Source organism: Myiozetetes cayanensis, unplaced genomic scaffold (genome assembly GCF_022539395.1).
Source record: "Myiozetetes cayanensis isolate MyiCay16 unplaced genomic scaffold, myiCay2020 scf2-11, whole genome shotgun sequence".
In the NCBI taxonomy this organism is placed as follows: Eukaryota; Metazoa; Chordata; class Aves; order Passeriformes; family Tyrannidae; genus Myiozetetes; species Myiozetetes cayanensis.
Window position 1 is genome coordinate 105,329,176 of NW_026087411.1, and position 13,649 is coordinate 105,342,824.

The window sequence follows — 13,649 nt, forward strand, 5'->3', positions numbered from 1 at the left end:
GGTAGAGATGTAAATAAGCAAGTGAATAATGGGATTAGGTGGACATGGATAAATATAACACACTGGACAGTCATCATGTTTTTAACTCCTTTACTATTATATTTCTGAGAAGCAACAGGTCTGTAAGTGAAAATTACCCAGCTGATACAACTCACTTGATCTTAACAGCTGGATATCAGTTGGATTTTTAATAAAATCAAGCTCATTTTGGATACAGGAAAAAAAAGTAAAAGGACTGGAGTAAAAGCAGTTTTTGATAACCAAACGCAATATGCACAGAGTCCTTCCCAGAGATGCAAACTGGAACTTATGCTATTTTGAACATGCTAAATGTATATGAAAGGAGTAAGTTATGAAGTAAAAAGTCAGTAAACTGTAAATCATGTTTGTCAAACATAAAACTGATTTCAAGAAGTGGCAAAGGACCCCAGAATGCTGAATAATGACATTTCTTCATGGTGGAATATAGATTTCTACAAGGTAATACACACCAGGAGAAATGTAACTACAATTATAGACTCTAAGTCATGGTATGTAAACCATGAATAGTTTAAAAAAAGATCAGCTCAATTCATAACTTTTACTGTCATAATAATTTAGAACCCCCTTTCTCTTATTACACTCGTGTAAAAGAAAAAAAATAAAAGAAACCAGAGTATTCAGTGGAGAGGTAATGTGATACCAGCACTTCATCTCCAGGTCATTAATTCCAATCCAGCCTAAATTAATAATAGCTTTGAATCACTCCCATTTAATGACTGCCACCTTTTAGAATATCCACTTCCTAAAGGGAGTTACTGATATGATCAGAACACAGCAGAAGTAATATGTATTATTTATTGAAGGAAAACATGTATCATTCATCAATAAAAATATTTAACATTGAAACTGAGTACACTACCAACACATTGAGAGTTTATTTGCTGCAGAAATAAAATAATTTGAACACATCTTTTTCCACTTCAAGTGAAAGGGGGTGAAAAAAGCTTACACATGCAGTTTCTAAAACTGCATGTTTCAAAATATTAATTTGCAAACTGTGCCAGATCCTGAAATACACATAGTCTTACAGATACTGATGAGTTTGAGAAGAAGCAACAGGCCTGTGTTCCAGCTGTTACATATTTCCCAAAATAAACATTAGGTAGCATTTCCTGCAAGACTAATTTCCAGCTCAAATTTCCAAAGTCTTTTCCAGCAGATTTACAACAAACTATCTGAGATTGTTTCCTAGAAGATTTGTGTTTATAACTCCCTGACCACTGGTTTTTCACAACCAAGTGGAACAATACATTTCAATATATCTGCAGTATGTTCCTCACATTGCATTCTCTCTCTTTAATCACAGTGGTTATACACTGATTATTAAAGAACATATGCTGTGCTGGGGGGGAAAAAAATACACAATATTGCATTCTGGAAAGTAATTGCTATTTTTTGTTAAACTGTAAATTTAAGTGAAATAGTCCTATCTCTTGGGAGGTAAAAAAACAAAACAAACAACCTACACAAATGAAAAAACCCAGCTGATAGTCAAGCTAAAAACATTATTTAGAATTAGCTGTGAATACACACTTCTAAAAAGTATACTGGGAATTGAAATATAAGTAGGAAGTAAGTCTATCAGGTTATATTCATTTTTACTGTCCATGTTTATACACAACTCTCCTGGTTCAAACTAATAATTCACCACCAGAAAAAATGACAGTAAAAGTATGGCTCAAATAATTCCCGTTGTGTTCCTTAGCCCACTTTGGTTGACTACACAGCAATGAAAACGCCGGAGCCTTACCTACATGACAGCCTCAACTACTACCAAGCTTAGAATTGTGCCCAATTCTGTTAGTATTAACAATGCATACATTTCCTCATTATGAAAATAAAATCAAAAATTCATTGTAAAAGCAATGACAAAGTCATTCCATCGGCAAGACAGACACTCAGACTCCACTAACACTTCAAGTCAGTAGTGTTAGTCAAGCAGTAATCATAAGTTAAGCACTGATAGACATATATTAGACCAAACTACTCTATCAACCTGTTCAGAAGGAAAAGAAATAACAGGAAACTTATTGATACAATTAAGCATCACGTTACTACATACCTTGTAGTGCGGACGGATGTTTGCAAAATATATGTAATAATCGACAGCCAGTGCAATTTTCAGTCCACCTCCCTCCCAAGACAAGGAGGATATTTGTTTGCCAGGAACCTTCAGTGTATGTAAATGCTTGGTTAAAACAAGGAAAGAAAAAGAATCTGAATTTATCGTGGGAAAACCTTTTTAAAATAGATAAACAACAGTTGTGATAGTGGATGAAAAAACCCACATCTTCTTAAACAAGACCTCATAATGACTCTCAAATTGCAACACATATGCAAACAATGAGGGAGATATTTAACATGCAATACCATAAAGTGTTCTTTTGCTTCAGGTTTGGTGTTTGGTTTTTTTTCGGAGAGAAAGAAAAAGCAGGACTCAATGACAGCTCAAGCTTACAAAGATAAAGAATAGATGGAGAATGGCAGTATAAACGTTCAGCTGGTAATTTGAATCACCTTTGTCATTTCAGTCACAACTAAAACAAACACAACAATAGTACCAATCCTGACATGCCTGAGAAGTTTCATTCATGCTGGAAGTGTATTAGTCAGTTGCTGCACAACACCCTAAACTACAGCTGATAGTTTAAGCAAATAAAAACATATTACTAATCTATGTCAAGAGCATATAATGAATTAGCTGCATGGCTACACAATTTGAAGTGAGGCAATGGATGTTTTCCTCTTTATTTCTTTTCAAAGAGTCTTAGAAAGGCAGTTATTACACATTCCATCTTTTTTTAAGATCTTTACTTTGTTGAAGAATGTGAAGTTGAATGAAGGAAGCAACTGGGAAAAAAATAATGTTTTCAAAAACAATAACCTTAGTCCCACAGAGCACTTCTTTGTGAGTATCTTTTGTTTGCAAATAATGTAGATGAATGTAATAAAGGATACACTAATCTACTGTTTACTGTAAGATTTTGAATAATCTTAGTCTTTAAATAAATATAAAATTTTACTGACTGGAATACTGACACATGTTCAAATTTAACTTTCCTTTTGAGGGCAAAACTTTGGGCCTATAGAAACTGCTATCAATGAACGTACACAGTTCAGTACCCATTTTGTGCCTCTGACCAGATGCAAATACCAAGTCAGAATACTGGTCACACATTATTCACAGAAAATACCATCTTCCAAAAAGTTAAGTTCATATCTAAGTATCAGAACTAGAACAAAACCATTCTAAAACCTAAAGAATTTACTTCTATACACTAAATACAAAATCTGGAACACCAGTTTCAGTTAATCTAAAGGATATGAGCAACTAGAGATGTAACATTATTGCCAAAATCTTTGGTTCCTTTAAATACTGTCAGCTAAGGAAACCCCTACAGATGATGTTGGATCTTAACCCCTTTCATAGCACAGCTCAGAGCTGGCCAATACTTCCTCTGTACAAGGGACAACCTTCCTCACACTCATAAATAACACCAACTTACTGATTTCCAGATATATTCCCAGGAGGGAATGGGAAATTACCCGAAATTACCCGGTAAGGCAAAAATAGCACCATAAAAAAAATATATTGGAAAATTGTCTCTCAACTATCGAACATTTAACATACTATAAAAAAGACAGGATGTACAAAAAACACTTACAAAACAATATCCCTAACAGCCAAATGAAGAAGATTAGAAACAGTTTAACTTTTGTGAGGTTTCTGAGCCATTGCTTTTACTGACACCGGATGCCATTTCTCAAATAGAGGGGATCTTCCACTGCCATGTTTTAACCCCCTAACCTAGAGATGTCCAGGTCTTGTACACAGCCAGTGTAAAAAGGCAAGTACCTCTAGATTTGATACACAGATGTTGATATCTTGACTGCTGCCTCAGCTCCAAATCACTTACTGTCTACAGTCTGAGCTCTGGTATCTGACTCAGGTGTTCCAAGTCAGACACTGCACATATCCCATCATTTAGTGTTTTACAAGATGCACTTGGATTTTCGTGCTGGCCATTATGTTGCTGTTCTAAAAGGGCAATTGGTCCTGTGTCCTCTTTCCAGATTCACATGGATAGCCCAGAAAAGAGAGCATGTTGAACACACTAAACACCTGCATTTTGGCATCCAAATTCCACCAGTAATGACCATATAGACAGGACCTACTAAGATTAAAAAAAAAACCAACCAAAACATTTACACTATTTGAGTATATCAAATATTTTTACCTCACCAAAGGGAGTATAGAACTGCACAATGTTGGCATCTTGAGAAGTTCCTTTCAGGGAGCCTGCCACCGCCAATACACTTCCACAGGGGTTCCACTGAATACAGACAACGTTCATGCCAGTGTCAATCAAAACAGGATCTAGTTTTTAAGGAATAAACATTAAGAATATCAACATAAGTAGACATTTTGGGTCAAGAGGAGCTCAAGTAACTCGCACCCCACATTTTGTACCTACTGTAGTCATTCTCATTCCTCATTATCTGGCATCTTCCATTGTCATAACAGACAGCAAGGCAAGGACAATCGGGTTCGATGTAGCCTTCGGTGCCGTGATACCAATGTATCCCAGCAATACTGAATGCCCCAGTTAAGTTCACCAAACAACTCAGCTTCATTTTCACCTAGGTAAGAATGATTAATTAAAGTCATATACACTTTGCAAAAAAACAGATGTCTAAGCAAAATTGTTTTCCTGTCCAGAGAAAAATTTTCAAGTTCTCAGAATTTCACAGGTTTAAAAAATAGAAAAAAATTTTAAAACTTCCTTAGATAATCAAAGCCAGATCAGACATATGAAAACACATATTTTTAACTACAAAGAAGTACCTTAATGTTGGCATCTTCATTCTTTGTAAAAATAACTTAAAAACAAAGAAAACCAACAACTTAAAAAAACCACACACACACACACACACATGTAAACACATGGAACCCTGCTGGAGCTTTGAAAAAAATAAAAATTATTTCAAACCATTCCTGGCCACATTGTTTTGTTGGTTTTTTTTTTTAAAGAAACCATTTGTAAGCTTTTTCTTAATAAGTCTGCTGTATAACATATAAAAGTGGAAAAAAATAAGTGTCCAAATTAGAACACCAATTAAGGTAAATTAACTTTTGCAATAATTAGTCCTGAATGCCTGGTAACACCTGTAAGAGCTTTCTCTGAAAGGTAACAGTATTCCTGGGTCAATTCAAAGAGGGATACCAGGTAAGCTGTGGGAGAGAGGAGAGGAAAGAAGAGAGAGAGCAAAACCATACATATTGTTGATATGGTGGGGGAAGTGACAACAAATTATTTAAAGAATTTCAGTAATTTGTAGCAGTTGGAAACACCATGACTCACACAGTGGGAAGAAAGAAAGATACAGTGGGAGGTTAAAGAAAAGGAAATAGGAAGAGTAACAAATACTTTTTTAGGGAGGCAATGGAAAGGAGAAAATTTGCCATATTGAGCATCTGAAAGTTAAGAAACTGGTCCCAAATACCTTGTTTTTAAATTCAGTGTTTTATTTCTATTTAGGATTTTGTCACAGTCATATTCCAATAGTCCCAGTAAGTAGACAAAAATAAATAAATAAATAAACCTAGGTTGTAGGAATGCAACAATATACTATAGTTATCTCCTTTCATTCTCCCACTCACTACCAGGTTTTCTCTAAAGCACGCAACATTCCTTATGTAATAATGAATAATAGGAGCAATAGGAAAATAAAATACTGCTTATTTCTAAAAGCAAGCTAGTGCTTTCAGAAGCAGAAGCTGTAAGAAGTTAATATTCTTTAAGCCAGTATTAGTTCCTCCAAATAATGAAAGTAAAAACAAATAATAGCTAAAAAATACTAAATCTGACCGATCATCACAAACAGCCTCAAAAATAAAAGATTTTCAGATGTCCTGAAGAGCTTCATTTAATCTCTTTAGTATGACCATTCCCACTTTCACATTTTCAGTAACTATTGCAAGGCAAAAAGGCATTAGTTGATGTGACATTCATTTAGCTATCAAAAAAAGAAATAATTATAATTAAAAGCTGTAGAACTCCCAAATAAAAGCTCTGTACACAAGACATTGTCCAGTTCTCAGTACTGAAGTCGACCAACTAAACAAACAAACATGAAATAAATTAAGAGGAAGTAAGCTTTGATGCCTGCTGAAGCTAATACCTTAATTATACCAGTATGAACTTACAATAAAATTTCCCTGATTGTCATAAATGTGAACTTCTCCATTTGCCATTCCAAAGAGTAAAACTTTGCTATCAGAGGACCAGGCCACATGGCACAGGTGGGAACCTTTCAAGTCTTTTCCCCAAATGCGATTGCCTGTAACAGAATATTGTTTGTATTTAATAAATACACCATAAAATTAAAAACAGGATGCAAGTTACCAATGTGAACACTAAAACAGCTAAAGAAATTCAAAGCAACAATTAGTAAGTAACTATTAATTGTATTTACCTAGAGAAACAGGACCACTGTGTATATAACACTGCAAACAAAAGTTGTGTAATAGCACAACAATTAGTAGAGCTTAAATTTTACCATCCACTGATCCAACAATCACAGCTCCATCTTCATATACAATACAAATCTTTTGTCCATCAGCATTCCAGCTCATACTTCGAACAACTGATTTATTTCTGTTGTTAATCATCTCTTCATACCAAGCACCTATTAGTAGTGAATGAAAAACTGAGTTACACTTGTGATTTGATAATCCTCTAGAGGAATCAAGGTACACACTAATCACTGAAATCAGAGTTAAGTTACTCTTTATTAAAAGGTGTGCAAATGGGATGGTAATGACATTTCTTAGCCATACGAATTCCCAAAGTTGTTGTAAAAATACACAAGTTAAACATCATACAGTTTATAAAAGTTCCCAAGCAATCACATTAGGTGTTCAATGAAATGAAGAAACCCAAGAAGGGTGTTTGTAAGTAAACATGATGCAGTGAGTCACATCTGACTCTGCAATGCAATATACAACAAAAAGCTAACAGAAGTAATAAGTTTTGGAAGAGAATTGTTCTTCGGAAAGAAAGTTCCGCCCTTTCAGTAAAAGTCTAGCAAGACAGTGTCCCCCAGAAGACACAGACATAATTATTGTGAAACCCAGTGTTCAGATGTGAGCAGCTCATTTCTCAAATGAATACTGACAAATGAGGAATCAGAAAGGGGAGCCAAAGACCAAGAGAAAGAGCTCTGTGCTTAAGTAACTTCAGAACTGACAAGAATACACTAGGAAACATTATCAGAGGGAATAACCATCTGTGCTAGGAATAGGTAGTAAGTAATATACTGAATATCTCCCTAAACTATAAGATTATTTATGTGACAGTGGCCATCATATATCAGGGAGGAAGACTAAATGAGTTATATTCATTAATCTTGAAATGAGAAGCAAAGCTGAGATTTTATTTGTGTCCATTTTTCATTAAACTAAAATCCCCAAGAGAAAAAGAAAATCCTTTATTTTCTTTTTTCCCCACACATGTTGGGAAGTGGTTAATTTGACTGTGAGTTTTGCTAGCTTTTAAATGAACTGAGGTGCACCAAAGTAGTACATGTAAGTGTGAAAAGGTCAAGAGCAATTAAAGATTATTACTGCAATATACTGGTTAGTCATATTCATTTACTGCTTAATTAAACATTTCTAAAGAATGTTTTTATGAAAGTATTTAATTGATGCTCTAAGCAGGGTTGATAAGTTCTTGCAGTTCTACCAATATGTCTGCACTTCATGCACAATATATTATTTTCTTCCAAGGGAATAAAGTAACAGAGATAAGAAATGTAGAGCAGTTTATCAAGCATATGGCTAAGAACTGGTACATTCTCTCAGGGCAGCTCTGCAGGACAAATTCCTTTTCACATGTGACTACACTATAAAAAATGTAGACAAGTATTACAATAAAAACCCAGGAATTGTTTTAAAACTATTTGGAGCTTTACAATCTGAAAAATAAAAACTCTGAAAAAGAATTGTAAAAATTGCTGGGAGGTTAAAAAAAAAAAAGACTTCTCATAACATGGAATATTATCCCATCTCAAGCTTATCCTGCAGAATACCTTTGTACAGCATCCACACAATGATGAGGCCATTTTGATCACTGGTAGTCAGTTTTTGATACTGTTCATTCCATGTCACAACCTGCACAAAACCTAGAAAGTGATACAAATTTTTAATTGACATTACTTAAGTAAGTTAACAAAAACCATCATATCCAACTCAGTCAACCTGAAGCTTTTTAGAGATTTACACTGCTAACTTTGACTTTCAAAATTCTGCTCAATTGGAGCATAGGAATTTGTGGGTTTTTCTTCCTCTTAGTAGTTTGATCCTCACTAGTGCTGCACTTTAAAATAAAATCTCCCCCACAATTACCAAGAGCACTCCACACACAACTCCATCAGACCCTCAAATCTCATATGGGATCCTACTCATAAATATTTGAGTTGACTTGAATCATCTTCAAACTTTATTTCATCAGTTCCATACTGGATATGAAGTTGCATCGTGCTTTTTCATGCCGTTACTGTTAGTCACTCATTTTCTATGTATCCTTTCCATTTTTCAGTATTTCAGTCATGAACTTTATCAACAGACACAATCACAGATATCCCAAATTTCAGGGGTTTTTAAGATAACAGTGATCTATTTCAGAATTGAAAACATCCATTCAAAGTATCCTCTAAATCAATTCTTCACAATTTATTTGTTCCAATCCTATTTAACCGGGCCTCTAAAATAACCTGACTCTTGGCAGGTTTCCAATGCAAATCCTCATAAAAAGTCAATTTCTCCAAATAATGTAAGGATTTTAGCATTCTTTTCATATACCATTGTCCATGGGATAAACTTTGTCTGTATACTACACTGCAGTTTAAGCATGTACACATTCTGTAATTCATCAATAAAGGGAAAATGAAGATATATTTAATACAGAGGTAAGGTTTACTGAAACTAATTTTGATTTCTTCAGAAGAAAAGTTAAAGTTACCATAACATATAGGCAAATCTCACAGACACTACAAAAACAAACCCAATGGACTTATCCACATATGAATCACTAGAAAAAATGCTTAAGGCTTTTAGTGTCATTTCCGATTCTACCCTATCATACAAAATTTATAACTTTATATATACAGTGTGACAGAAAATTGTTCTTTTCTTCTTTTTTTTTTTTTTAACTCATCAATTCCAGCATCAACTGCCCATCAGTTTCTCTTTTCTGCCATAAAGCATTCTTTATCTGTCATCTACCAAGGCAGTGTGTGAGCAAATGTACAGCAGCAAAGATATCGCGATCTTTTATGTAAATACTTAAAAACGTATTCCTGTCCCACGCAACTAAGTAGCACTTTCTGATTAGCCTTGCTGAAGTCAGAGACAACAACTATACCAGTAGCACTGCACAATTTAAAAAAACACAAAAGCAACAACAACAAAAGTCCATTGTAATATAACACATACAACAGCATCACCCACTTAAATAGAAATCAATATTTTCTTCTCAAGATGATGAACGGGGATCAAATAATTTGGAAAAAGCAAAACTGAGGTAATACAAAATACAAGTCAGGCCGTCATGTCAAAGTTCAGACTTAAACTTGCAAAATCCATAAGCAATAGGAAATCATACCAGGCAGAGCAGTGATTTTTCTGGGCAGGATGCACTCTGCTCCACACATACAAAATCAGCCAGGAGAACCGAGTGAAGGCTGCATCAGTTTGATTCTCAACCAGTGATTCACTTACAGATCATGAAATATTGACTGAGAGTCTTTCATTAGATAACTTGGAAAAAATTGACAGCCAAGTTGTTATATACCCTACTGAATACTGCTCACCTTTATTTCAGGCTTACAGTAAAAAGTTATACCAAAATTACTCTATCATCTTCTATCTTTTATCTTTTTATTCTAATCAAAGGTAGATTAAATGCCCAAATACACTTACCACTGTGACCTTCAAGAGTTTGATTCACAGAAACATTGCTAGGAGCTGCCAGTCCCTTTATTTTTGCTTCATCTAGAAATAACAAAAAGCATATAAAAATAAACCTAACAAAGCATACATATTACTGTGTCTCTATGAAAACTGCATCTCTAATCACTATTTAATCAATAAATCACCTAAAAGTATGTAAATAGTAACTGCAGGATGAAATTTCCTGCCCATCAGCTAAATGAGTTCACTATTTACATCTGCCATCCAAACTGATATATGCTTTATGGTCTAGCAGGTTTCAGGGAAATAAATAAATAAATAAATAAATAAATAAATAAATAAATAAATAAAATCCCCCACAACAACAGCTGTGGCTATCACATTTCATTACATTCAAAAAAAGGTTTCAAAAACTTTGAAAGAAGATTTTACTTTTTTTAGAACATATTTATTTAAATGCAAATACACAGCTTTCTCCCTGAAATTACTAAGATGGCAGACAGAGAGCATTCAAACAAAAATCAAGAAATCATGAAAAAAGTTCCAAAATAAAGGGAAAGCCTGCACAAAAAGAACAAGAATGAAATATATGCCCTAAAAAAGGAAGCAGAAGCACTGAAGAAAACAGATATAACAGGCAAATTACACATGCATCATGTAAGGCCAGCTGGAGAAAAACTGTGTTCAAATTAATGAAAGAATATGATGTTAGTGCAAATATGTAAGTAGCCAGGTACAGATTTAAAACACATGCCAGATCAAAAAGTAACCTCTGCAAGAAGTTATGCTTTCTAAAGTGTGATGGGTGTTGTTCTTTAAAAAAAAATTTAAAAAAAAAATTAAAACCCCTAATTTACCTGTTTGTGTTTCTAATTTTAGAACTTTCAGCAATCCATCCTCTCCACCACACGCTATGAAACCTTGGTTCTTATTCCAGGAAATACATTTTAGGCGAACATTACCGGGAATTGCAATCTGAAAAAGAAGTCCTTTGTATCTCTACACAGTTGCACGAGTCACGTTTTATTTCACATACTCTACTTGACCACCTCAAATACACCTACGATAGCACGTGAGACAAATTTATTTCTATCAACAGAGCAGCACACGCAAAAAGAGACCGAAGAGCTGTGCCACACTCGAGCAGTCGAACAATATATAACAGCAAATAACAATATCAGGACACCTTCAAGGGTGTGCTGACACAACGGGAGAGGGGGGTCACACAGAGCACAGGGCTTTGGTCTCCAGCCGTGTCCAAAGCCTCCCGGGGGAGCAGATGGAACACTGGAGACCAAACCCCACGCCCCAGTCCCAGGCCGAGGGAGCCGGGGGGACAGAGCAGGGCAGCGCTCTGGGAAGCGCCGCACCGGGACCAGACGGCCCGAAGCGGGAGAGACCCCGCGGGTCCCTCAGTGCTCCGCGCTCCCGTTCCGGGGAGCTCCCGGGTGAGGCGGGGAGCGGGAATCTCCCTCTCCCCCAGAGCCGTCCGCGCCCCGCGTAACCCCCGTACCCCAGAAGCACCTTCTTGCACAGGTAGATGAACATCCCGGCGGAGCAAAGGGAGCGGGCCCGGGCCGCCCCTCACGGCAGCGAAGCCGCCGCGTCTCCCTGGCAACGGGCGCGGAAATGGCGCCGCTTCCGGAGGGGAGCGGACGGGCGCCATTGCCGGGCTGTGCCCGCCCCGGCGCCGCGAACGGGACCCTGCGGGGCGGGGCCGAGAGGGACCGGGGGAGCCGTGAGGGGCTGGGGCGGCCGAGCTGTGGGGTTGAGCTGGGGGTCACTGCCCGGTACAGGTGTTGACGGGAGTACTCGGCTTGGTTATGCGTCAATAAAGGTCACTCTGCTTCTACATGAAGGAAAATCGCCGAGCTTGTGAACTCCCAAGTTCTGTGCACACGGTGTTTGTGGTGTAACTTTTATCAACGCAGAATCACAAATGGTTGGAAAGGACCTTAAAGTCCCAATCCCCATGCCGTGGGCAGGGACACCTTCCACTGGACCAGGTTGGTCAGAGCCCCATCCAACCTGGCCTTGAGCACTTCAGGGATGGGGCAGCCACAGCTTCTCTGGGCAACCTGTGCCAGTGCCTCACCACCCTCCCAGTAAAGAATTTCTTCCTCATATCTAAATGTATCTACAAGAGTCTGTATCTAAAGACTCAAGAGACTCTGTCTCTCGAGTGTGTAATTACTGGCTTGCGGCACACACAGTAATCCAATTTTTCTGGACAGTAGTATGTCCTATTTAAAAAACATTTGGCTTTATCACCTTAGAATTTTACCTGGTACTCACAAAATGAGACGGATAATTGCTCAGTGTAAATACTATTATTTGTAACATAAAATGGAGTTATGAATACTAGTGCATGAAACAAAGCTGCCCAGCTGACAGCTTGCAAGACACATCTGGCCTCCAGGACAATTTTCCACTATGGTATAAAGTTTTACATCTCATCTGACAACTGGCCTTAGTGTAAATGGGACTGATGTCATCCACTTTAAATTGCCAAAAAGTTGTAAAGTCTTGCATTAGATTTACAACTTGTTTATTCTTACCAATTACAGAGGCCAAGGCATACTTCTGGCCCTATAAATCCCTGTATAATACCCGTGTCTAAGCAGAGGACATGAAAGCAAGCAAAGTGCTGGATATAAACCTCCACGACTTACAGAAAAAAATATGCATACATAGCACTTTGAGGAAGCAGCTGTAGCATAGCCAGGTTGTCCCACTCTAACTTTAATTGAACTACAGCAAATTAATACCAGTGGGGACACATCACAAAATATCAACCACAGTCCAACCCAGCATCCTTGGACAGTTTACAGTTTGGTTTTTAGCCCTTGCTGAAACTGTTTACTTGTGCTATTTAGTGTTATATTCCAATTTAACATTACTGTATAGACATACCTGAAGTCTCACTCCCATGTGCAGTGAACATAACTGGACTTGTTTGCATCTGTTATGTGCAGGGTATAAAATATGCACAGAAGTTGTTAATATATTCTTGGCAAATCAGCTACCAGACATAATATTTTATGTAATTACATTGCAAGGCTCTAAAAAATATGTTGAATTTTTCCATTACAAAAACTTAATCATAGTTTTGACTCTAAATTTAAATATAGATTCTAAAGAGTTTGGATTTTTATAAATGCCAGTATACAAAACTAGTAGATTCTATTCACAATTAATTTTTTTAATTGTTAGCTTGTGTGTTTTCTTCTACAAGCACAATAGACACAAGTAATTTCAGTAAAGCCCTTGGTATGACAAGAATGATTGACTAATAACCTAAGTAAATCTTGCAGTATAAAAACCTTATATTGGAGGATATCTGTTACTATTCTGAATGTTAAACAACATTTTTAATGCTTGAAAATACTGTTAAACCTCTTACCTATATTAATAAGTACTTGTAGGTTTTAAAATCAAATGCTTCTTTTTCCAACTATGTGACTTGAGGATAGTATCCTGTTTCATTCTCCTTTATCTTTGAGGCTTTGTTTCTTTGGTTTTTTTAAACCCTTTACTTCATAACACACATCCTTTAAGCTGTATACAAAAACACTTCCAACATCAATGTGCATATCATACTGTATTTTATTAAAATAAGTTACAAGATCTCAAT

At 36.5% G+C, this 13,649-nt stretch overlaps 1 protein-coding gene across 2 annotated transcripts in view; it reads right to left on the minus strand.

The window, feature by feature from the left end:
- Positions 1 to 11,680, minus strand: part of WDR35 (WD repeat domain 35) — a 43,932-nt gene extending 32,252 nt beyond the window's left edge. For both annotated transcript variants that reach the window (XM_050316583.1, XM_050316582.1), the window contains exons 1-9: positions 11,540 to 11,680; positions 10,873 to 10,990; positions 10,025 to 10,096; positions 8,134 to 8,226; positions 6,604 to 6,732; positions 6,251 to 6,384; positions 4,518 to 4,683; positions 4,281 to 4,420; positions 2,105 to 2,230 (exon numbers count right to left, since the gene is read on the minus strand). In XM_050316583.1, the coding sequence (XP_050172540.1) occupies positions 2,105 to 2,230; positions 4,281 to 4,420; positions 4,518 to 4,683; positions 6,251 to 6,384; positions 6,604 to 6,732; positions 8,134 to 8,226; positions 10,025 to 10,096; positions 10,873 to 10,990; positions 11,540 to 11,563 (1,002 nt within the window). In that variant the 5' untranslated portion in view covers positions 11,564 to 11,680. The remainder of the gene's footprint in view (positions 1 to 2,104; positions 2,231 to 4,280; positions 4,421 to 4,517; positions 4,684 to 6,250; positions 6,385 to 6,603; positions 6,733 to 8,133; positions 8,227 to 10,024; positions 10,097 to 10,872; positions 10,991 to 11,539) is intronic.
- Positions 11,681 to 13,649: the final 1,969 nt, after the last annotated feature.